The sequence below is a fragment of the Corythoichthys intestinalis genome, chromosome 2 (genome assembly GCF_030265065.1).
Source record: "Corythoichthys intestinalis isolate RoL2023-P3 chromosome 2, ASM3026506v1, whole genome shotgun sequence".
Taxonomy (NCBI): Eukaryota; Metazoa; Chordata; class Actinopteri; order Syngnathiformes; family Syngnathidae; genus Corythoichthys; species Corythoichthys intestinalis.
Window position 1 is genome coordinate 33,325,341 of NC_080396.1, and position 25,821 is coordinate 33,351,161.

At 42.2% G+C, this 25,821-nt stretch overlaps 2 protein-coding genes across 9 annotated transcripts in view; both read right to left on the reverse strand.

Moving 5' to 3' along the window:
* The window catches only part of nfascb (neurofascin homolog (chicken) b), a 28,267-nt gene extending 23,465 nt beyond the window's left edge, over nt 1-4,802 (reverse strand). For 4 of the 6 annotated variants that reach the window (XM_057830231.1, XM_057830232.1, XM_057830230.1 and 1 more), the window contains exon 1: nt 2,671-4,802. In XM_057830231.1, the coding sequence (XP_057686214.1) occupies nt 2,671-2,734 (64 nt within the window). In that variant the 5' untranslated portion in view covers nt 2,735-4,802. The other 2 variants (XM_057830228.1, XM_057830229.1) reach the window with 2 other exon arrangements.
* Nucleotides 4,803-4,862: 60 nt separating this feature from the next.
* LOC130912271 (calcium-independent phospholipase A2-gamma-like) lies at nt 4,863-24,580 on the reverse strand. 3 transcript variants are annotated; one of them, XM_057830233.1, is made up of 10 exons: nt 23,661-24,580; nt 14,140-14,328; nt 12,652-14,068; nt 9,829-9,981; nt 8,247-8,404; nt 7,536-7,630; nt 7,287-7,458; nt 7,155-7,212; nt 6,880-7,074; nt 4,863-6,704 (listed from the first exon to the last, which is right to left on the reverse strand). In XM_057830233.1, exons 3-10 carry the CDS (start codon nt 12,658-12,660, stop codon nt 6,246-6,248), a joined length of 1,299 nt encoding a protein of 432 aa, XP_057686216.1. In that variant the 5' UTR covers nt 12,661-14,068; nt 14,140-14,328; nt 23,661-24,580; the 3' UTR covers nt 4,863-6,245. The 3 variants fall into 3 exon arrangements, with proteins under 3 accessions (XP_057686216.1, XP_057686218.1, XP_057686217.1); XM_057830235.1 differs by lacking the exons at nt 12,652-14,068; nt 14,140-14,328; nt 23,661-24,580 and adding an exon at nt 9,646-9,760 and having other exon boundaries at nt 9,829-9,935; XM_057830234.1 differs by lacking the exons at nt 12,652-14,068; nt 14,140-14,328; nt 23,661-24,580 and adding an exon at nt 9,646-9,760 and having other exon boundaries at nt 8,247-8,623; nt 9,829-9,935.
* Nucleotides 24,581-25,821: the final 1,241 nt, after the last annotated feature.

Consider the following 25,821-nt stretch of genomic DNA (forward strand, 5'->3'; position numbering starts at 1 on the left):
CTTTAAATAAAAAATATTTAGAAAAAAAATAGGAATAATACAATAAAGTAACTTATTGATTGTACTCTCTAGAATATGCATATCCAGTTGGGTTGTATAGATTATATATTCATAAATAGTGGGGAATTTTGTTTTGTTTTGTGTTTTAAATCTGGGTTTTATCTTTGTATATCACAAAACATGTCATTTGAACAAGGGTACGACTTTTTATCTCCACTCTCGTCACCTTCCGGTTAACCGATGTTTTTTTTTTCTTTTTTTTTTTTTTTTTTTTTTAATTTGGTTTTGTTAGAAGAAATAACTTATGTTATGCTTTTTTCCCCTATGAGCTCTCTGAATAATGGCACTTTCCCCCCGCCTCTTAGAGAAAAAAAAAAACCCCAGTGCACATGCCTGTAAAAGAGACAGAAATAATTCCCAATGCAACCAAATGCTTGTTAATAAGTATAAGAATTCACAAAAAGATAAGATATTTCTCTTGTGTCAACAATTCACTTATCAATACAAGTGTCAACAGATGCCCTGATCTGGGCCTTGTAAAATTTCCAATTGGCTCTGACTAACTTTATGCATTTTTATATATTGTTTAATTGAAATTAATCTGTTAAATACTTATTTATTTAGGATTTAGTGGTAGATTTTTTAAAAATATCTTGGAAGAAAAGTCTATTAAAGTACTAATTTTATTGCACATACCTTTCTCATGTGATTGTCCTCCCTATCAAACTCATCATAATTAAACATTCCAATAAGGATCCTTCTTTGTGTGGCGTAACGTATAATCCACAAAATATCAGCAGCGTCGCACCTCGGTAATAGCGGTTGTGTCCGTCACTGCCACTTACGGAGTGGCTCGCCAGCTCATGAATAAAGAATGAGCACCATACAACCACCTACACCTCAGTCTCTGCATTTCGTTGTTTTGTCCTCACAATCACAACAATTCCCTCAAATGAGCCTTGTCTATAAAATGCAATACCATGAAAACAAATTTGAATTAATTTAACTATCACCTGAGAACAGGCTTCATGAAATATTAAATTATTGGAGGAGGATTAGCTCGGGCCTTCTCATGAAATATCATTTGCTTAAAACTAATAAGGTGTATGATAATAGTAAATGTGATTGTCATAAATGCAAATGATAGTAGATAAAAATCCCATAATGGGGCAAAACTGCATTCCTGCTGGTTTTGATGACATCTAAATGTGGGCTTTATTGTTCTCTGAATAACTACGCAGCCCAGTATGAAAGCAATGTTTGTTTCTCTCACATACAATTTGCATGTGGCAGACCTCAAGTCTCATGACTCCCTGGCATCAGGCCCATGATTTGGAAATAGATTGACTAATATTTCACCCTTCATCTGAGGCAAAAACATGCCTATTCTTGGATGAAGGAGAATCTAAATATTATTATTGCATTGATTACATGCATGTAGATTCTCACTACTAAAAGTGGTCAAGGAAACAGAAGCAGTTTATGTGAAAGCTCTCAGGCATCGCAACATGCGTAAAGCAAAACTTTGTTAGCTGGTATGGCATCTTTTGATATATATATTCCTACTTTCAAGAAAGACATACCAAACATATTGGAATAAAGCCACCAAGGCAGAGGCAGAAGGGGCGATCTGTCACAGTGGGCTCAAACTTGTCATACTTTATACTAGTGAGTGGAGATCAGTGCCATGCACCACACTGCACTGTGAGGGAGTCAGTTCGGTGACGACAAGATCTGTACTTGCATGCAGACTGGAGGTTCAATGGAAGCACATGGTAATTGAGTGGGGGACTGGGGGGTTATTCTGCCCATATCGCTTACACTTTACGGTCATTATGTCTGGGAGAGGCGACTGGACTAAGGAGTGTCCGTTAGAGTCAAACATTTTACAACATTTGGACATCACATCCACTGGGGGACAAGATCCAACATATAGTGCTGAACTGGGAAAAGACTGTCCTAAAAAAACACTTTTATTTCATCGATAGTTCCTATAACCGTTCGAGTATAATGAAAAATCAGATACCCCCACCCCGTGTTGTCACATATTTATTTATTTTTTTACCATTTCTCTGGTTGAGTGCTGTTCTTTCTGAGAGATCAAAAGCATCACTATTCATGTGGGTGGATACAGGATTGTCTAAAAAGTAACAATTACATCGTATCCGAAAACAGATCTTCACCAAGTTTCTATGGACATCCCAATTTATGATGAATTCAACCTCTCAAAACATTAGACTGATCTCCCCAAGGTTTTTGACAGTTTGTCTTTCAAACATTGCGCAGGCTGAATTACAAAACATTTTAAAAAAGATACTTGTATGAGATGTCCGTACTTTTAAAGACACCATGCAGTAGAGCATAACTGGGAAATTGTCAATGTTGGCACTTAAAAGTGACGAATTATAATCTGGATTCTTGCCAGTTGCCGAATATGGGCACCAATATTCAACATATCTCTGAACATGACAGAGCTAGAGCTAGGGCAGTTGACTCAATATTTTTTCAATAGGCTCTCAATGCACTTTTAGATCCAACCCACTGGTGACATCATCAGTTCTTGGCTATTAAGCACAAAAGCACCCTTTCACAACCTAACACTAAGTATAATGGCAGCATTATTACGGTATGTTCAACTTTTGTTTTCTGTGACGAAGTTGACTTTCCTACCTTTAAGTACTTGCGTTGCTCCGTGTCCTTTTCTGTTAGTTGCCGTGAAAATCAGAGCCCTCATTTTTTCTCATCTTCAGTGTCACTAGCATTGGTTCCAGGTAAGCAAGCACGTCAGATAAAACAGAGTTCAACAATGCCTGCTCGACAACTGTGATACTCCGGGTTTGAGGTTATAAATTCACCGTGAACCGCTGACACAAATAACGTCAATGCCACTGTGGTTCCAGAATACAACTAAAAAGCACTGCTAAGTTGAAGCAAGAGTACCCTTGTCAACCGTCTTAATACATCTCAATTGAAAAACTTAAGTTATTTTCTTGTTTCATGTGAGGCTGAATTTTAGTGGAGCAAAGTGTTTCTTACTGACCTTATCTTAACTGTGACTGGCACCATGCAGCATTTTCTGAATAAACTATTGTTTACAATCAAGGCCCCCTATTGTGGACACAGTGTCTCAGCTTTGAGAGATTTGGGCGGGATTAAACCACAGAAATTCAGTGATTGGATAGCATGTCATTTAGTGATCAACTATTACATCATTTGTCAACACTTAAATGATTATAGTTGGGATGGTTGTACAGAAAGTGATCCCTCTGTGATCAAAGATTGTGAACTTTTCTTGTTTGAAATCTCACCTACAGTATCCACTTACCAGAATTTAGCAATTTACTCTATTTCTGTCACACTAGTTGAATTGATTTTAAGCCACCTGAAAATATCAAATCCCATCCTTCTACATACAGTACAGACCAAAGGTGTGGGCACACCTCATTCAATGCAACACAAATGAAGGTCCTAACCCCATTGATAAAGCAATTAATCCACTAATTAACCCCGAAAAGGCATACCTGTGAAGTCAAGCACCATTTTAGGTGACTCCCTCCTGAAACTCATCAAGAGAATGGCAAGAGTGTGCAAAAAAGTAATCAGAACAAAGGGTGGCTACTTTGAAGATACTAGAACATTACATGTTTTCAGTTATTTCACCTTTTTTTGTGCTAAGTATGTAATTCCACACGTGTTCAGTCACAGTTTTATTACCTTCAGTGAGAATTTACAATGTAAATAGTCATGAAAATAAAGAAAACGTACGAATAAGAAAGTGTGTCCAAACTTTTGGTCTGTACTGTATATGAATAAAAATCATCCTTTAATGGAATCAGCAATTTTAGAGTGGAGTTGCCTAATATGTCACTCACGATAATCAAGTTTTCATTCAGTGCAAGTGTGACGGCCCTGGCCGTTTAATTGTTTTATTCTGAGAAGCCAACAGTCAGCTGATCCTCGCCTCTGCCAACTGGCTGCTTCCCCTCCCACTGTGACGAAAGCTGATCGACGCCGGACGGACCGACAACGTCGCCGCTGCTGATTGGCCACGATGAAAGGGCGCCAAGCTTCAAAAACCTGCCGCTGTCAACACTCTGAGAGGTCGCATTGACAACATTCGTGCTGCGGTCCTCCTCGCCAGCTGTTTGCTCGCCATTCACTCTCGTGTGCATTTGATCACTAGTTTGATACACTCCCGCGTTTTCAGTGAGGTCTTTTTTGTTTATTCGTTATTGGATGTTTTTTTTGTTCACCACTGTAAATAAGAGCACTGAAGCAGTAGGGGTAAGCTGCCATTTCTGTTCAACCCATTTTCTTGTGTTTTATTTAGTGTAAGAAGCTAGGGTAGTGGCTGTCTTTTCTTTATTTTCTTTTTTTCACGATCAGGGTTTAGTTAGCGGGTGGGGTTTAAGTGCAGATTCCTTTTGTTTGTTATTTTGGCCTGGGCTTACCCTGAAGCTTAATTCGTATTTTGTATATTCTGTTCATTGCGAGTTTGATTATAGTAAATGAATTGTGTCCACTTGTATACGTGTGGCTTTTTTTATGTTACGTCCTTAGCGAGCCATCCGTGGGACGTAACAGCAAGTCATCACAGCAAGGTGATAACCAAACATATTCTCAATTGTTCTGTACCATCAGGATTCAGTGCACCAATGAGTAAAACAGTATCTGTATTGAACATGACAATTAATGTGGTCTATAAAGTTGAGCGCCTTGAAAGGTGGAAAAGCGCTATATAAGTATAACACCATTTACCATTTATACAGTTGTGGTCAAAAGTTTACATACACTTGTGAAGAACATAATGTCATGGCTCTCTTGAGTTTCCAGTTATTTCTACAACTCTTATTTTTCTCTGATAGTGATTGGAACAGATGCTTTTTTGTCACAAAAAACATTCATGAAGTTTGGTTCTTTTATGACTTTATTATGGGTGAACAGAAAAAAGTGATCAAATCTGCTGGGTCAAAAATATAATACAGCAGCGCTAATATTTGGTTACATGTCCCTTGGCCATTTTCACTTCAATTGGGCGCTTTTGGTAGCCATCCACAAGCTTCTGGCAAGCTTCCGGTTGAATCTTTGACCACTCCTCTTGACAGAATTGGTGCAGTTCAGTTAAATTTGATGGTTTTCTGACATGGACTTGTTTCTTCAGCATTGTCCACAAGTTCTCAATGGGGTTTAAGTCAGGACTTTGGGAAGGCCATTCGAAAACCTTAATTCTAGCCTGATTTAGACATTTCATTACCACTTTTGATGTGTGTTTGGGGTCATTGTCCTGTTGGAACACCCAACTGCGCCCAAGACCCAATCTTCGGGCTGATGACGTTAGGTTATCTTGAAGAATTTGAAGGTAATCCTCCTTCTTCATTATCCCATTTACTCTCTGTAAAGCACCAGTTCCATTGGCAGCAAACAGCCCCACAGCATAATACTACCACCACCGTGCTTGACGGTAGGCATGGTGTACTTGGGGTTAAAGGCCTCACCTTTTCTCCTCCAAACATATTGCTGGGCATTGTGGCCAAACAGCTCGATTTTTGTTTCGTCTGACCACAGAACTTTCCTCCAGAAGGTCTTATCTTTGTCCATGTGATCAGCAGCAAACTTCAGTCGAGCCTTAAGGTGCCGCTTTTGGAGCAAGGGCTTCCTTCTTGCACGGCAGCCTCTCAGTCCATGGAGATGCAAAACACGCTTGACTGGACACTGACACCTGTGTTCCAGCAGCTTCTAATTCTTGGCAGATCTGCTTTTTGGCGATTCTCGGTTGAATCTTCACCCTCCTGACCAATTTTCTCTCAGCAGCAGGTGATTGCTTGTGTTTTCTTCCTGATCGTGGCAGTGACAAAACAGTGCCATGCACTTTATACTTACAAACAATTGTTTGCACTGTTACTCTTGGGACCTGCAGCTGCTTTGAAATGGCTCTAAGTGACTTTCCTGACTTGTTCAAGTCAATGATTCGCTTTTTCAGATCCATGTATGTATATTTTTGACCCAGCAGATTTGATCACTTTTTCTGTTAACCCATAATAAAGTCATAAAAGAACCAAACTTCATGAATGTTTTTTTGTGACAAAGAAGTATCTGTTCCAATCACTCTATCGGAGAAAAATCAGAGTTGTAGAAATAACTGGAAACTCAAGAGAGCCATGACATTATGTTCTTCACAAGTGTATGTAAACTTTTGACCACAACTGTACATAAAAAAGAACGTGTGGGCACCCCTGTTAGATAGTCTAGACCCATCTGTGCTTTATCTCCCAGGCCCTTTCACTGATCCAGTCTTTGGTTTTGCTAACAGCCGAACGCTCCGCCCCGAGCACCAAACACAGTCGAACCAGTTTGAGGCGGTTTCTCTCCAGGTAAACCTGTGTGTCCATCTCCAATTGGTCCATAGCCTCTGGGCGGCTCTCGTCGAGGGACACCTCAGCGCTCAGCATTGGGTTAAAGCGGAAATAGACATCAGGGGGGAGCAGGTCATCCAATAGTGTGTGGACTCCCTCAGTGTCGGTGGCACTGCTGATCAGGTTGCTTATTTTGGCTCTCAAGCTGGTGGATGTGACAGGGCCTCTCTTAGCATTGTCATAGCGACCGGTGCCGAGTGACAGCACACACTGGAATGCGTGGTTGGGCCACAAGAGTCTGCTCTCATGCACGGCTAAGGCACACGGGTTGTTCATGATAATCCCTCCATCCTGCAATGAAAAATAACTCATCAATTCCTCACACAGTTTTGTTGAAAATAATAGCATTCTAATAATTAACATAACTAATATTTAACTACTGTACATCTCAAACAATGTAGCAGTGGTGCAGTAGAGTAATGCCCAGTATGTGCCTTGGCCAATACTTTAAAGTCATTCTTGGCACCTGGTGGATGTCGCTTTGTAATGGGAATTCCTGGAAGTATCCCGGAGCAGCCGATGACGCTCGCACTGCCTGCCACATTGAGTAGCCGGAGCCTCCTGCGTAGCGGCTCAGGGATCCAGGTTTGTGGTTGTAATTGCAGAACACGAAGGCCTTTGGACTGTTGCCCCAATTGACCACAGCGCTGACCGCTGAAACCTGAGCACAATTGTACGGTAAATAAAATCAACTCAATTAAAGTGGGATGTATTTTCTTTCTTTTGTTGATGTGCTCTTACCTTGGGACTCGACTCATCTCTGACTGTTTTAATGAGCACTCGATCACCAAGCTTCTCTCTAAATGCAATAAAAATGTGACATTTGATTTCATATTTATCCACAATATATCCAGTCTCCCAAATTTTACTGACCTTAGTATGGCCTCCCATGTCTCTGTGTTATAGTAAGAGTGACTCCAACCCATTTTCACAGTGCCGACCAAGCGGTTTTGCCGGAATACTTCAGAGCCAAAACGCCGATACATTTCAGTACACTCCTCTAGGGAAAAATGTGCCAGGCCGAGCATGAAGGCTAAAACAGCTCCTGGAGTGAAATAATTGTGACACTGAGGATTTCAATGTATTTATTCTGAAAAGACAGTCATTTCAAGGTTTGGTCACCTGTGCTGACACCACAAATGTAGTCAAAGAGCTGATGAACCTTTTTGCCCGTCTGTGCTTCCAGTAGTTTTAGCACTTGTAGAGGCACCACGCCTCTGGGGCACAAACAATAGAAAGTGGCATGTAGGACTGCCATATTTGACCATTTGAACAGAAACTGGTTGAAAATCATGTATAAAAACAGTTCAAAAGGAATAATATACTGTATATATTAAATATCTATGAATAAAACTCAACATTTGAAATCATCGAGGGATCATGTTAATAACTAATATGATTGTACTGAAGGAAAATTTCACTGCTCCCTTCGTTTTTTTCCCCCAGGGCCTCAATAGTAAGCTGGCTCTCTCACTGCAAAATTATTGCTTTGTATCTACAATTACAGTTGCCTTACAAACATTGTGCCAAAGTTCTTTGTGTGACCAAATGCCAATGTCAAAACCGATTATCTTAAATTATGTATAATTATTGCCTCCTCCTTGAGCTGTCACTCAATCATGTGCGTTCAAAGGATTCTAGGAGGAAAGACAACAGGTGTGACTTGCTATTGCACTTTAGTGACAGTCACAGATTCTTCATAATTAATAGCGTGGATTGAGATTGCTCAGGTGGTTGACTCATTGGATTGGGTTCGCTTTATTGTCATTGCAGAAGGCTGCCATTGACAGCATAAAACGTCCACTCCATATGAACAGGAGGAGCGACTCTTACCTTGTTCCTCCGCCATCAATGGAAAGCACCTTAATCCCACGACCTTTGACCGAATCTACATAGCCAATGAGTGCCAGCGCTTCTCTTGTGGCCCTCTGGAGATCTTGGTTGTCTCGATGTACACGCCGATGTCTCAGCAATGTCAACGCCATCTTCTCCTGAAACATTTAAATGATGAGATGACCATTTGACTTTTAACTGGTTTCCATCCATTGATCCATCCACGTATCATTCCATTGATAATTTAAATGTACTTAACATAGTTCAGTACTGTCAAATGTATTGCAAATTTGTTGATGATGTCATAAAGATGTGAATCAGTCAAGGAAGTGGACGCTGGCATGTCATTCGGAACACTCCCACCGGTTGCTCAAGTACTTATTAGTGGAAAAAAAGGGAAAAAATGCATTCATTGCTTTGCAAAAAAAAAAAAAAAAAAAAAAAAAAAAAAAAGAGGCAATGAATTAAACAAAAATGCAACACTTTTGTCATTTCTATCCCAGTTGAAAGAATATCTTTTAATGAAATGAAAAAACACGTAATTTAGATTTTCAGAGTATTTCCAGGACGTTGCTGTCCTACATGTTAGGAGATATTTTCTCAGTGCCGGCAGTACTATTTAGGCCAATCAAATGTGAGCATCCCAAATTTTTCACTCTTCCTCAGTATGTCATTAATATCCAATATCACATGCACCTGTGCTCGAATCTATTACTTTGATAAATTGGTTGACAAAACGTTAGCAAAAATAAAGTATAAAGTATGAGTGGGGAAAGCACCCTTTGAGTTGGTAAAAGGCGATATGATATGTTGGAATGTTGCTGTGGCAACGACAAAATATCACACAATTGGTCAGCCCGGTAAGTCAATCTTTTGTCTCGTGAATTGGTCAATATGATTGAGTCGACATGTATGTAAATATTTCTCCTAGAAAGTATCTTCAGAAAAAGAAGGTATGTCTAATTTAAATCCCTAATGTTTCCAGAATATACTCATTTACACATAGCGACTTTAAATGATTAAAAATGAATAAATAAATAAATAAATAACTTGGTTTTAAAAACTATAATATGTGGATTTCTTAAAGGAACATTAGCCCTAACAAAACAATGGACAGCAATTTTAGAGACACTAGAAAAATATTTACTGTACTTTTAAAAATAGATCATTCATGATTAAAAGGAAAGATTTCATTAAATGATTTGGGGTAATTTAATTGGATATGCCGACATTTGATTTGGTGCTTGATTTAAATTATTCCTTATATTTACAGACCTGTGAAGTCATCACTCATCTTGTTGAGGGTATGTACACTATCCTTTTTTTTTTTTTTTTTTTTTTTTTAAATCTATTCCTCTTTTATTCATGGAAGGATAACAATGAGACTTGTTGCACTTACATCCACTGACCAGTGGGTGTCAATGTATGGTATGACGCTCGAATGGTTCCTTGTTTTTGCTCTTACATCTACTGGCCACTGGGTGTCAATGTTTGGTATGACACACAACTGTTCACTGTTGGTGACAAATGGCAGCTTTGATGTAATGATTTGTTATGTAATGACTGTTCTCCTGAAACAGACCTGCCACATCAAAGCTCTACATGATGAGTGATGTCGAAGGTGTTCATTCAGCATCTCCACATAGGTAGTCAGAACTTCTGCCGATGAGGCTTGTCTCAGGTTCTCAATCAAGCCAAAAAACACTTCCTCGGCTTGCTTGTGGCTCCTAAAAAGCTGATAAAATGCAACAGAAACATGTTTTTTGTTTGTTTGTTTTGGTTTTGTTTTGCAATCAAGGTCATCTTAAGGACAATTTTATCATTTCAAATCCCGAGAAACCCACCTTTTCACTGATGACTGCTTCTGGTGATGTCAGTGTAGGTTTTGGCTCATTCAAATAAACCCCTAACAGGTCAGGAATGGCTCTTGTAGGGTGACGAAAGCAGTCCATCAAGGAGACTGCCCTTTGCCGATTAGCAGCTGGCAATTTGGCCTCTTTCTTTAGATTCCAGCTTGTGTCATCCAAACTGCTGGCGGCCTTAAAATAGTGATTAATGTGACTTGCCATTTGAAAATGGTTCTCCCCAAAATTGGTTGTGTTGTCGCTACTGTGGAACAGGCCCATTTCAGGGTGAATGGGATCTTGACTGTGTCGTGTTGCGTCGACATGGGTGTGTGAGGTAGATTGCGTGGAACATTTTGGTTGACTGTGACAGCCAGCATCATCGGCAACCTTGGCACCGAAGTACTTATTGATGTGTCTTGCAAAATGACGGTAGCCCTCCTCCCAACTCTTATTAGAATAGGGTTCCACTGTTGCCTGGTCAGCACTTAATTTGAGTGGAGATATTTCCATTCCTTTGGAGGATATAATATGATTATGCTGCATTTTTTTCTTCATCTGTCTTTGGTTGGATCCATTTGTGTTTTGCCCTTTTTCTTGAACTTCCACTTTAGCGAAACCCAAAGAGAAAGTAGAGTTAATGTGATTGGCGATGTAATTGTAGCTCTCGCCAAATTTGGTTGCCAAAGAACTAATGTGAAATAATTGCAATCCCGGGTTTGCAAGGCCTGAGTCTTCCTGTTTATCGCCTCCAGATTGGACTGCTGGGTCTTTAGCAATAGATGTAGCACCCTGTGCAGATACCTGCTGACTTCGACAACGCCGTTGTGTGCTACTGATAGAAGTTGGAGCATTTTGAGTTTTGTGTGCATATCTGGAGCGATGAGGAGCAAGTGATGATGAATATCTGCGGCGGTGCAGCGGATCACAAGCTGGGCACCTTCTTAGGAGAATGATGAAGTATTTAATTTTACAGTATGAGCTCCAATTACTGCCCACAGGCCTGAGGTTGATTCTATGGTAACGTCCCATTGTCGGCCTGATGGGATCAGTTTATATTGGTCAAAGTTGTCTTTGTTCGAGCAGGAGCAAACCCTAACCCCTGAGAATGGTTCTGAGGAAAACAGGACCAAAAAAGAATACTTGCTTTAAGCAACCAGTACAATGTGAAGGCTAAAGAAAATATGTGACAACATAATGTCAATAATCACTATCAAACCCTAACCCTAGTTCAAATGAGTTGAATAAGGGCTTGGCGATCTGGTCAAAAAAAGGACCACAAGTTTGTCTTTCATATCGAACAATCATCTGGTTTGTAATATAGGCTACTGCGTTAAGTCATCATTGGACTTCATTTGTGAAACTTTTAGCAATCTGCCAAATTACAGTCAATATGCCTCTCCACCATGTTTGGTCGAATAATACTGGGATCAACCTTTTTAAAAATTTCTCTCCAATCTACGATCTCCATCTTATAATCACATAGCCCTAATGTCAATATAATTATAGTACCTTAGCTAGTTTCAGGAAGTATTTCAGTAGATTTAAGACTATTTACGTCATTTTAAGAAATATTGCAATAAATGTGGAGTATTTAGATATACAGGTATATGAATGAAGTTAATCAGTTCAATTGTAGGTATTTGGGTCAGTTTTGAAGAATATTTATATAATCTTTAGTGACTATTTCAGTAAATTGTGTATTTTGGTAACTGAGGAGAATTTCAATAGAGTATCAAGAACAATTTATCGAACATTGCACTAGATTTTGAAATGTTTAGACAACCTTTAGCGAGTTCTTCAGTAGATAGATATAAGAGTATTATTTAGGTCCGTTTTATGCAGTCAATTTGTTGTTGGTAATTAGGTGTATTTTATTCTATTCTATTTTTTTAATTTTAGCTGTGATAATTGGTATAAAAATATGAGAACCACAGTTATAGACCCAAAAGCTATTAGGGAAAAAAGAGGACAGCTAAAACAGTGGACGTCAGGACATAATGTAGTATAGTTGCTCTACCTAGTGGTGGAGATGGTCTATTACATTTCAATCAACATCTAAAATTCAATGTCAAAAATTTGTCATATTGAGACATTCTAATGTCGCCCTCAAGTATTGCAGTTTTAAATACACAGATAATCCGTTGAAAAAAACAAAGACAAACAAGAAAACACAATGATAATAAAATAAAAAATACAGAAAAATAAAAATGTTTACTTTAATAACAAAATGTATCAATAGTTAACATGATTATTAACAAACTCTTATCACATACATCCTCACTCGGAAGCAATACAATTTATGTATTATGAAACCTCAGAGTAATTCTACCAACACCGTAGCATGCCCTTGGCTGCCCTCTTTTCTTTACACATGCTAGTATTTGTTAGTGGGACAAGGGTTAAATTATAAAATTCAGTGGGAATAATAAGAAGAGCAGCAGCATGGTTTTATATGTAAGATTTAATTGTTGCCACTTGCAAATCAAATCAGGACATACTGTATCGTGCCAGGCAATAAAGTTTGCTTTGACATTGAGTGACATCTGCTGAGTATTTACCTGAAACATTAAGCTTCTTGTCCTTACGCTTCCACTTCAGCCATCAAGATGTTTTTTGGGGGGGCCGTGGGGGTAGGAAAATCCACTTGTAAGAATGCCCGAAGCAATGTTCCACTTGTTTTTAGATACTTAACTCCTTTCTGGCCAAGCATGAAGTTTATTGGATGAACTGAATGGGAGAGGGGGCGTTGGGGGTGGTCCTGTCCAGTGTTCGGTCAAAGCAAACAAGCTTAAGGTCACGTGCATGGTGCTACTGCTCATGACTGCTGGAGACGCACTCAGAGGGCTAATGTTAGGTCCGTCTTACGTCAAACAACATTTAAAGTGGACATGGTGTACATTTTGCAAACACCTGCAATTCTGCAGAGACTATTCATATCACATTTCACAAATACACAAATACGCTGTCATTGTTGTTGACAAGGTTGCTATTTTTACACCAGGCATGCATTCACTGACAACTGCACGTCATAAAAAGCTAAGAAAATCCCACTGTATGACCCATTAACTGTTTTCTCACTCACACAATTACCACTAGAATAATTATATATTGTAAAATAAAGATTAGGATCTACAAACAGCATCAAATGGACATCCTTTCTCTGCTCATAAGTCTTTATCCAGTTACATTCAACAAGCTGGGTGCCATTGGTGACAACAGATGTCCAATCTATTTGAAGTGGGCTCTCCCAGTTTAAATACATTTGAAGATGCTTCCTATCAAGAACAGCAAATGAGCTAATTGTTCTCCAAACTATAATTCATCTAAAACAAATTCTGTTTGTTCGTCTATCCACGCTGGATAAATTTGGTGTTCCATTGCTGGAGGGGATCCACATATAGACATTCAACTTAATTTACAAGCAGTTACAACAATGTCATTGTAATTTCATGTGACCTTTTTGGTGGTGTATGTGGTGGTTTTCTATGATGTGTTTTAACTCAATAAAGGTGGCGAAACACAGACTGAATAAATATGTTCTGTTCAGACAAAAAAAATGTGAGTGACTCCAATTCAGAATGTGAAGACATGATGTTGGAATTGAAAATGGATTGGTTTCCAGCTTCATTTCCTGGTAACTTATTACTTTAAACTTGTTCTATTGGTCTGCTCAAGGCCTTGGCATAGCTTGTACTGACAGTACAGGAGCACACAGTTGGGTGTAACACATCCCCCCCAAATTGCACTTTTGCAAATTAAGACATTTCTTATTTGTGCCTGTCACTGCGTTTTCTTCTCACAACGTCCATCGGCGCACTCTTCACCGCGGCCGGTCCACTTTAAGCGATTCCGAGCAAAGATAGCATAGGACTTGTCCATGAACGGTCGCACCGATGGCCACATCATAAAGCGGCCCAACCAACTCAAGCCCACGGCGCCGTACATGACTGCGAACGCTGGAACTCCCCGATGAACCTGAGGCAAAAATAGCAAAAAACAATTAACAAAATATACCTAAACAAAAATATTGCTTTCCTGCTTTTTACCTCTTCATTTTCATCAATCACATGCATTTCGTCCATGGCCGCTTCGTAGCTGACTCCTTTGTATTTGGCTCCATCATAGCCGGGGCGTGAAATATCGACAAAGTCCACTTTGTCGGGCTGCTTCCTCTGCAGAAACTGAAGGAACCGGATCTCTGTCACACAGATGGGACAACGCCCATCATACAGCACCTGAAAATAGAGACAAAAAAAATGTTTTATGAAATATGTGATTCCATATTAATATAAAGTGAAGAGCAACACAATCCTCAACAGCACTACAGAATTGTGATTGACACCCTATAAACTAGTAATGACTATTGGTTGTTTGTAATATCAAAATGCTTGGCATGGAGATATTATTTCAATGAAAATGGCATATGTCAAAAAACTTACAAATCTCTAATGTGGGACAACAATGCAATGTTTTAATCAAGATTACTATTCATGAATGATTTTTTCTTTGACGTCTGCCTGTACACGATTAGATAACAAAGCATTTGCATTAATGGTTTGCACTAGTTTTAATACTCTAGCGGCAGGAGGCCATCCACTGCAGCGTTTGTGACATGTCGCATCACATCACTGACATTTAAAACTCTGGCCATATATATCTGGTGTTCATTTTGCCCAGCAAGCCAAGTTGACACTTCAGTCAGCGAGGACAATCTGGCGATTGAACTTGAACCAGCCACGAGGTGCTGATCTAGGATTTTTTTTCAAGGTGATGCTCGAGATAATCGTTTAATAATTACGTGATTTGTGATTTTCCTCAACATGTGTGATCATCGTTATGTTTATATTGCTATATTATGATGTAACACTGTAACTGGCTACAGCAGACGACTGATTTCCTAACTTATGACAAACCACCTTAAATAGTTTTAAGAGGAATTATGAAAATAAATCAGATGTAGTGATTTCATTGACCTCGTGATTTGACCAGAGGTAAGGTAACGACTGTGACGACACATGCACGTTTCCTAACGTCACCTTTTAACATAAAATAACAAACAAAAGCATGTGTGTGTGGTTTGCCAGGTTTGAATAAAAACTCGCCTTTACACAAGACGTCTGAGAGGTGAAGTTCCGATGCTGATTTCTGCAGTGAAGTGCGCTTGCCACACTGGAATCGACGCGCGTGGGCAGTCTGGCTAAAGCCGACACGAGTTGTGCTCGTGTGGTAAACATTGGGAGCTACCTAGGATATGTATTTACTTGAATTCGATCCGAAGAAGGAAACCGACCGTGAGTGCTTCTTCCCTTTCGTAACAACAGCCGGGCTGAGGGGGTGTGATCATAAACCAAAGAGCGCAAGAACTTCCGGGTTCGCTACAGTGGCTGTGTCCGCCCATTTCTAATGCGTCAAAACGGACGCCATATTGCTGCGGTCATGACTGGCTCTGACCAAGTGCAAACTGCAAAGCTACTTCTTTTGTTTCTTCTTTATTTCATAAGAAATATGTGATATTTGTATAGGTTCATTGTGTAAAATTATTATAGTTCAATAACACTTTCAAAGCACCGTTGCAAAAATGAATAAAATGTTTCCCCTTCATTTTAGGTCACAAATGGCGCTTTCACATTAGACCAAGAGCACCAGGGTCCGGTTGGAGAGCTACCTTGCAACAGCACTTGCAAATGACATGTTGAAAAGGTTCAGTATTTTACATTGCGCCACCCGAACTTTCTGAGTAGCATCACGTGGACGAAAGACGCACTCATTGATTGGACAAATAGAACAGGATATAATTGCCTCCTGGGAGGGAGCGTGGAGCATCACAGTGAGGTGCTGTGATGCTGCACATAATGCAGAGGTTGCGCTAGACTTTTTCGTTGTCTGTCATTTTGACTAACAGGGTCATAAAAATCCGGTCATAATCTATTTTTACCCATCACTTAAATTTTTTAAATGATAATAATGACATTCAATAGTATTTAGTTTTCATTCATTTTTAATTAGGGCCCGAGCACTAGACGTGCGAAGGCCCTATTGTTTTGCAAAGGATTATTATTATTAGGGCCCGAGCACTAAGCGTGCGAAGGCCCTATTGTTTTGCAAAGGATTATTTTTTTTTTTATTTTTTATTTTTTTTTTTTTTTTCAGGGCAAATGAAAACGGCCAATTTGGAGGCCTGAACATGCACGAAAAGTCACCAAAATTTGCACATACGTCCGGAAAATTGTAAATTTCGATAATTTTTCAACGTTGCAAAAAAATATAACAAAATGGCTCAGTGGCGCCCCCTTGAAATTTTAAAATTGGCCTATAACATTAGGGTCTGTCAGCGTAGAGCAATGAAATTTGGGGGGTCTATACCTTGTCCAAAACCGCTCCAAAAAAGCATTTACACGCATATTCCAAACCCAACAGGAAATCGGTTATTTTGGATCAAATATGAAATTTTTATCGATTTACAGGGTGCACATTTGAGACCTTTTCGCCGAGTTAGTTAGTTGGATCATCTTCAAAATTGGTGAGACTGTTCAGGAGACATATGAAATCTTAAGTTTTGAAAATGGTGCGTTTTCATTCACGGGTCTGACCTGGGCGTGGTGCCAAAGTCGACCATTTTTTCGGCAAAATGACAAATTCAGTAAATGACTTATAGTTCCTTGACACAACGTTCAATCTTTTTCATATTTGGCATGTATGTGTGGTATCCCACCCTTAACACGAGTGCATTGAAATATTACCCATTAGGTCTAGCGCCCCCTAGTGAGAACAGGAAATGCCTTTTTTTACGAGACAGGTTCCTCCTCCAAGGGAAAAAAATCTGTTGACCTCAAACCTGCATCAGGGGAGCCTTAAGACCTGTGTTCAGGTGCCTGATGAAAAATATTGAGGTTTTGTTGAGGCGGAGGGGTCCAAACAGGAAAGTGAAAATGAACGTCAACAATTTGTCACGCAAAAAACTTTGAACAGTCATAACTCGGCAGATATACAACATATCTGCGCCAAACTTCCCGTGTTTGTTGAGAGTCATACCCTGAAGGTTCTTGTAGGGGTCATTTGCATCAACTCTACAGTGCCAACTAGTGGCGACAGAAAGAAGTTTTAAAAAAGGCCTTTCCTATTGGGTTTTTTCAACATAGAGCAAGGAAATTTGGGGAGTAGATACCTTATGCAAAACTGCTCCAAAAAGTCTCTTGCACCCATTTTCCAAATCCAACAGGAAATCGGGTATTTTGGATCGAATGTGAAATTTTCATGGGTTCACAGTAGGAGTTTACATTTGGAGGCTTGAATATGCACAAAAACTCGTAAAAATTTGCACATACATGCGGCTTTAGATAACGTTCGATAATCTTGCAATGTTACGAAAAAATGTAGCAAAATGCCTCAGTGGCGCCCCCTTGAATTTTTCAAAAAGGCGTTTCCTATTAGGTTTTTTTGACAGAGAGTGATGAAATTTGGGGAGTCGATACCTTGTGCAAAACTGCTCCAAAAAGTCTCTTGCACCCGTATTCCAAATCCAACAGGAAATCGGGTATTTTGGATCGAATGTGAAATTTTTATCGGTTCACAGTAGGAGTTTACATTTGGAGGCTTGAACATGCACGAAAACTCACAAAAATTTGGACATACATGTGGCTTTGCATAACGTTCAATAATCTTGCAACGTTACGAAAACATGTAACAAAATGGCTCAGTGGCGCCCCCTTGAAATTTTCAAAAAGGCCTCTCCATTTAGGTTTTTTCAACGTAGAGGGATGAAATTCGGAGAGTCGATACCTTGTACAAAACTGCTCCAAAAAGTCTCTTGCATGCATATTCCAAACCCAACAGGAAATCGGGTATTTTGGATTGAATGTGAAATTTTTATCGATTTACAGTGTGCACATTTTACACCTTGGCACCTAGGGAATTAGTTTGATCATTCTCAAAATTGGCGAGACTGTTCATGAGGCATATGAAATCTTAAGTTATCAAAATGGTGTGTTTTCATTCACGGGCCTGACCTGGGCGGGGTGCCAAAGTCGGCCATTTTTTCGCCAAAACACCGAATTTGGAAAATGACTGATAACTCCCTCATACAACGTTCAATCTATTTTAAATCTGGCATGTGTGTGAGGTATACCAGCCTGAGCAGGACTGGATTGAAAATTTACCATTTGTGCTTGGCGCCTCCTAGTGGGAACAGGAAATGCCCTTTTTTTACGGGACACACTCCTCCTCTAAAGGGAAAAAATCAATCTACCTCAAAGCTGCATAAGGGAAGCCTTAAGACCTGTCTTCAGGTGCCTGATGAAAAATATTGAAGTTTCGTTGAAGCGGAGGGGTCCAAACAGGAAAGTGAAAATGACTGTCAACAATTTTTCTCTCCAAAAACTTTGAACAGTCATAACTCGGCAGATATACAACATATCTGCGCCAAACTTCCCGTGCTTGTTGAGAGTCATACCCTGAAGGGCCTTGTAGGGGTCATTTGCATCAAACCTACAGCGCCAACTAGTGGCGATAGAAAGTCACTCGTTTTTCCAATACATGTTCAGTTCTTTTCAGGTTGGTCATTGTAGTTTCAAGACCTATTAAAATACTTATTTACGGCCCATGTCCACGTGTCTCTGTCTGTTGCCGTGACGACCCTTTGTTCGCCATTTAAAGGAAATATTTTTTTTCAGAGACTCAGGCAGCTTATAGAGCCACAATATTTGGCACACTTGGTCGAATTGGCCCACTTAGAAGATTAGTTTTGGGTTTTGAATAAGGGCTTGGCTACACAGCTCAGTAGTGGCTCCTTTTTTGTAGTACTCTCTCCAATAGGGGTTTTTGCTACTTTCGAGCATCTTAGGTTCTAATGAGATGATTAGAGAGGAGGATCTGCCACCACCCTGACCTGCACACAGTCCGAGTTGCGTGACGTCCGAGTTGCGCTAGATTGCGAGGGCCCGTTCAGTCCTGCTTGCAGGCCTAGTTATTATTATTCTTCTTCTTTTTTCAGGGCAAATGAAAATGGCCAATTTGGAGGCCTGAACATGCACGAAAAGTCACCAAAATTTGCACACACGTGCGGCTTTGCGTAAAATTTGATAATCTTGTGTCGTTTTGAAAAAATGTCAAAAAATGGCTCAGTGGCGCCCCCTTGACCCTTAAAATTTTCAAAAAGGCCTCTCTCAGGTTTTCAACGTAGAGCAATGAAATTTGGGGAGTAGATACCTTATGCCTAACTGTTCAAAAAAGCCTCTTGCACCCATATTCCAAATCCAACAGGAAATCGGATATTTTGGATCAAATGTGAAATTTTTATCGGTTCACAGTTGGAGTCTACATTTGGAGGCCTGAACATGCATGAAAACTCACCAAAATTTGCACATACATGCAAATTTGCGTAAATTTTGATAATCTACAAAAAAATTTAACAAAATGGCTCAGTGGCGCCCCCTTGAAATTTTCAAAAAGGCCTTTCCTATTTGGTTTTTTCAACGTAGAACGATGAAATTTGGCGAGTCGATACATTGTGCAAAACTGCTCCAAAAAGTCTCTTGCACCCATATTCCAAACCCAACAGGAAGCCGGAAATTTTGGATCAAATGCGAAATTTTATCGATTTACATTTGAGACCTTGTCGCTGAAGAAAATAGTTGGATCGTCTTCAAAATTGGTCAGACTATTCAGGAGACATATGAGATCTTAAGTTTTCAAAATGGTGAGTTTTCACTCAAGGGTCTGACCTGGGCGTGGTCCCAAAGTCGGCCATTTTTGGGCAAAATACCAAATTCAGAAAATGATTAAAAACTCCGTGATACAACGTTCAATCTTTTTCATTTCTAGCATGTATATGAGATATCCCAGCCTGAACACGACTGCATTGAAATATTACCCATTAGGCCTGGCGCCCCCTAGTGGGAACAGGAAATGGCCTTCTTTACGAGACAGGCTCCTCCTCCAAGGGAAAAAAATCTATTGACCTCAAACCTGTTTCAGGGGAGCCTCAAGACATGTGTTCAGGTCCCTGATGAAAAATATTGAGGTTTCGTTGAAGCGGAGAGGTCCAAACTGGAAGTGAAAATGACCGTCAACAATTTGTCTCGCCAAAAATTTTGAACAGTCATAACTCGGCAGATATGCAACATATCTGCGCCAAACTTTCCGTGTTTGTTGAGAGTCATACCCTGAAGGTTCTTGTAGGGGTCATTTGCATCAACTCTACAGTGCCAACTAGTGGCGACAGAAAGAAGTTTTAAAAAAGGCCTTTCCTATTGGGTTTTTTCAACATAGAGCAAGGAAATTTGGGGAGTAGATACCTTATGCAAAACTGCTCCAAAAAGTCTCTTGCACCCATATTCCAAATCCAACAGGAAATCGGGTATTTTGGATCGAATGTGAAATTTTCATGGGTTCACAGTAAGAGTTTACATTTGGAGGCTTGAATATGCATAAAAACTCACCAAAATTTGCACATACATGCGGCTTTGGATAACGTTCGATAATCTTGCAACGTTACGAAACAATTTAACAAAATGGCTCAGTGGCGCCCCCTTGAAATTTTCAAAAAGGCCTCTCCATTTAGGTTTTTCTAACATAGAGTGATGAAATTTGGAGAGTCAAAACTTTGTGCAAAACTGCTCCAAAAAGTCTCTTGCACACACATTCCAAATCCTACAGGAAATCGGGTATTTTGGATTGAATGTGAACTTTTTATCGGTTTACAGTGTGCACATTTTACACCTTGGCACCTAGGGAATTAGTTTGATCATTCTCAAAATTGGTGAGACTGTTCATGAGGCATATGAAATCTTAAGTTATAAAAATGGTGTGTTTTCATTCACGGGCCTGACCTGGGCGGGGCGCCAAATTCTTCCATTTTTTCGTCAAAACACCGAATTCGGAAAATGACTGATAACTCCCTCATACAACGTTCAATCTATTTTAAATCTGGCATGTGTGTGAGGTATACCAGCCTGAGCAGGACTGGATTGAAAATTTACCATTTGTGCCTGGCGCCTCCTAGTGGGAACAGGAAATGCCCTTTTTTACGGGACACACTCCTCCTCTAAAGGGAAAAAATCAATCTACCTCAAACCTGCATAAGGGAAACCTTAAGACCTGTCTTCAGGTGCCTGATGAAAAATATTGAAGTTTCGTTGAAGCGGAGGGGTCCAAACAGGAAAGTGAAAATGACTGTCAACAATTTTTCTCTCCAAAAACTTTGAACAGTCATAACTCGGCAGATATACAAGATATCTGCGCCAAACTTCCCGTGCTTGTTGAGAGTCATACCCTGAAGGGCCTTGTAGGGGTCATTTGCATCAACCCTACAGCGCCAACTAGTGGCGATAGAAAGTCACTCGTTTTTCCAAAACATGTCCAGTTCTTTTCATGTTGGTCATTGTAGTTTCAAGACCTATTAAAATACTTTTTTACGGCCCATGTCCACGTGTCTCTGTCTGTTGCCGTGACGACCCTTTGTTCGCCATTTAAAGGAAATATTTTTTTTCAGAGACTCAGGGAGCTTATAAAGCCACAATAGTTGGCACACTTGGTCGAATTGGCCCAGTTAGAAGATTAATTTTGGTTTTGAATAAGGGCTTGGCTGCACAGCTCAGTAGTGGCTCCTTTTTTGTAGTACTCTCTCCAATAGGGGTTTTTATCTCTTGGGTGTGGGAATGTAAATAGGCGACTTTCGAGCATGTTAGGTTCTAATGAGATGATTAGAGAGGAGGATCTCCCACCACCCTGACCTGCACACAGTCCGAGTTGCGTGACGTCCGAGTTGCGCTAGATTGCGAGGGCCCGTTCAGTCCTGCTTGCAGGCCTAGTTAATATTGTAATGCTTGCTTGGCGGCGAAAAATTAGACACGGAAGTGGTGGTATTTTTTCCCCTCTTTTTACTCTGCTTACCGCCAGCAACACCAACAAAACAACAACTCCACCCCCAAAGAAAAAGAGGCAACTATATACACAGGCGGCAATCTAGTCCACCAATTGAATGACGCACTGGCACACCGGGTGCACCAATAAGAACCTCGCGTTGATGTGTCAATCACGGTGGCGCCGCCAGACCCCGGTGACGCTACAATATTCTGTCCGAACAAGCTTAACAGAATCCACACCGTGCCATCAAGCATATGAATATGTAACTTTTTCTCCGCAGTGACAAAAACAGCTGACTGTGGCCCCAGTAGGTAGGCTACATATGGAGCAATGAAATTAACAGTTCACCTGCTGTGGCCTGAACACAGTCTTCCTCCTGGTGCGCATGGACTTGAATTGCGTGCCCGCTTGTCCATAATCAAATGTCTCAAGTGGGATTCCTTCAGAGGCTATTGTCATGAGGTTTTGGACTTCTGCCTCAGACAGACGACTTAGTTCGGACACTCAGTTGCCTTGACATTTTTCCGAGTAAGGCCAACGACGTCATGCATTAAGAGAGACAATAGCTAATTAATATGCTCACTCGCCACCCTGTGGTCTGGGGTGTGAATTGCAACCTGTCAAAATGACAGATGGACTTCAGTTTTTTCCGTCACCGTTTTAAAAAACCGGTCAACGATGGAAAATATTCAGTTAACGCGACCCCTGACATAATGTAACATAAATTAAGTCGCTGCTCGGCCAGCGGCGGGGTCGCACCGTCCCGAATCAAAGCCGAGTGAACTAGAATATATTATATATTCCAGTTCACTTTTTTTTATATATTATATATAAAAAAATTGCATGGGGGAAAATTAAACCACGAAAGGGAAGCGCTTGGTACCCCACGCTACACAGGCGTGCTATCGCTCTCACTTTCGTGACTTTTTGGACCGTCAAATTGTCGCTATTTCCAGGATCACGAGACTCACGAAATGGATGCCCCGAGATGCTCGACCCGTCTCGGCTACTGTCACTCTCACACAGGAACTCGGGAACAGCATGCAAAACACAACTGCTACATTAAAACCTGATTCTGTGCATCAAATGCAACTGCTTAGCGCAGCACAACAAAATTTGGCAATGTTAAATTGTCTGTCCTCTTTAAAAGTTGATAGCAGGATGGAAAAAAACTGTTGGATTGCCTGCTAGTTTTAGTGTGATTGATACTGTCTACCTCATGGATAAAGCTGCCAAAGGTAGTGGCCAGGATCTGCGTGGGGGTGTGTGCGCATGTGTTTGTCGGCGGTCGGGCTGGGCTTGTCTAAGTTCTTGCAGTGTGCAGTTCCTTGAGAGTGGGGAGTTTGGTACAGATGATTTTTCAGCAGTCCTATCCTCAGATGTCTCTATGGAGAGCGCAAATAAGAAACTATAATTTCAGTTGCAAAGTCAATGAGCTTTATGCTGAACTGACTACAGGGCAAAAATATATGAGTCAAAATGTACAATGTACTTTATTCTCAGAAATTGCAAGTACACGTAGCTGCATATCAGTCAGATTTAATGCGACAATAATACATATGAGAATTATGTGGACGGTAGTACCTTACTGAAGGTAAAAATGTTCCACAGAGTTATGTTTGGACAGCTGAGACCTCCTGCTTGTTAGGTTTTGTGTTTGGTTTCTCCTTGTGTGACTTGTCCTGTGATTACCCATTACTCTCACCTGTGTGTGTTTTCCCAGTGTATTCGGCAATCTGCATCCACCTGTGTTACCCAGCTGTTCCTTGTCTCGTTATCCCTTGTCTGCTTGTGTATATATGCTCCCATTTTCTGTTCACTCCTTGCTGCGTCATTGTCTATGTCTATGTCAATGTCTGTGCCTGCGTCAAAGTTGAAGTCCAGTCCTAGCCCTCGTGTTCGTCTCAGTAAGTTTTTGATATTCAGCCTTTGTTAGTGACCTAAGTTATTTGTTGATAGTTTTTTGATCACCACAGCCTTTGTTTTGTACTTTGTGCCTTTTGTTAGTTATCATTAAAGCCCTTTTGAGTTCTCTGCCACCTGCCTCGCTGCCTTTTTCGTTTTCCCTGCATTTGGGTCCATAACAACCTGCCTGCCTGCCCGTTCATTCCTGACAGAATGACGCAGCCACTAGTGGACCCAGCGGGAAAAATCCAGCACCGGCGTACACGCCGACGACCATCCGCATGTTCCCCTGATTATATTCTGCCTCGCCACGTTTTTTTAGATTCAGATTTTTCTGATTTTGAAGATCACGATTCATATGATTTCCATTCTGATTCCGACTCCGACCTGGATTTTGATTTCACGCCCTCCGTTTCCCCTGGTAATTTTTCTTTCCACCCGTCGCACTTTATATCCCGTTCTGAAATCTTGGCCAAAGACTCCTACCTGGGATCCCGGTGGGCCATCTATCGGGGACCCCCCCGGGGTGGTCTGCGGGGACGCCCAGGCTCACTGCGGCCTAATGGGGCTATTCTGCCGCCCCTGCCACCTGAAGGCCCTCAGCAAAAGCCTCGGCTTGGCCGTCAACGCCGACGGCGGGCGGCGGTGCTGACGTCGTGGGTTCCCGAAGCTCCCGCGCCGGCTCCCCGCAGTCAAGTTCCGCCAACGCCGGCTCCCCGCAGTCAAGTTCCGCCAACGCCGGCTCCCCGCAGTCAAGTTCCGCCAACGCCGGCTCCCCGCAGTCAAGTTCCGCCAACGCCGGCTCCCCGCAGTCAAGTTCCGCCAACGCCGGCTCCCCGCAGTCAAGTTCCGCCAACGCCGGCTCCCCGCAGTCAAGTTCCGCCAACGCCGGCTCCCCGCAGTCAAGTTCCGCCAACGCCGGCTCCCCGCAGTCAAGTTCCTCCCGCGCCGGCTCCCCGCAGTCAAGTTCCTCCCGCGCCGGCTCCCCGCAGTCAAGTTCCTCCCGCGCCGGCTCCACGCAGTCAAGTTCCTCCCGCGCCGGCTCCACGCAGTCAAGTTCCTCCCGCGCCGGCTCCACGCAGTCAAGTTCCTCCCGCGCCGGCTCCACGCAGTCAAGTTCCTCCCGCGCCGGCTCCACGCAGTCAAGTTCCTCCCGCGCCGGCTCCACGCAGTCAAGTTCCTCCCGCGCCGGCTCCACGCAGTCAAGTTCCTCCCGCGCCGGCTCCCCGCAGTCCAGTTCCTCCCGCGCCGGCTCCCCGCAGTCCAGTGCCCGTCCCGGCGCCCAAGCTGCCCGAGGTGCCTGTCCCGGCGCCTCGTCGCCTAGTCCTTGTCCCGGCACCTCGCCGTCTGGCCTCCGTTCCAGTGCCTGCGCTGATTCCACGCAGTCCAGTGCCAGCGCCAAAGTCCAAGCTGCCCGAGGTGCCCGTCCCGGCGCCTCGTCGCCTAGTCCCTGTCCCGGCGCCTCGCCGTCTGACCTTCGTTCCAGTGCCCGACGACTCCGCTGCTGTTCCGCCAGCAGACTCCTGCGACTCCGCTGCTGTTCCGCCAGCAGACTCCTGCGACTCCGCTGCTGTTCCGCCAGCAGACTCCTGCGACTCCGCTGCTGTTCCGCCAGCAGACTCCTGCGACTCCGCTGCTGTTCCGCCAGCAGACTCCTGCGACGCCGCTGCTGTTCCGCCAGCAGCCTCCTGCGACGCCGCTGCTGTTCCGCCAGCAGCCTCCTGCGACGCCGCTGCTGTTCCGCCAGCAGCCTCCTGCGACGCCGCTGCTGTTCCGCCAGCAGCCTCCTGCGACGCCGCTGCTGTTCCGCCAGCAGCCTCCTGCGACGCCGCTGCTGTTCCGCCAGCAGTCTCCTGCGACTCCGCTGCTGCTCCGCCAGCAGTCTCCTGCGACTCCGCTGCTGCTCCGCCAGCAGTCTCCTGCGACTCCGCTGCTGCTCCGCCAGCAGTCTCCTGCGACTC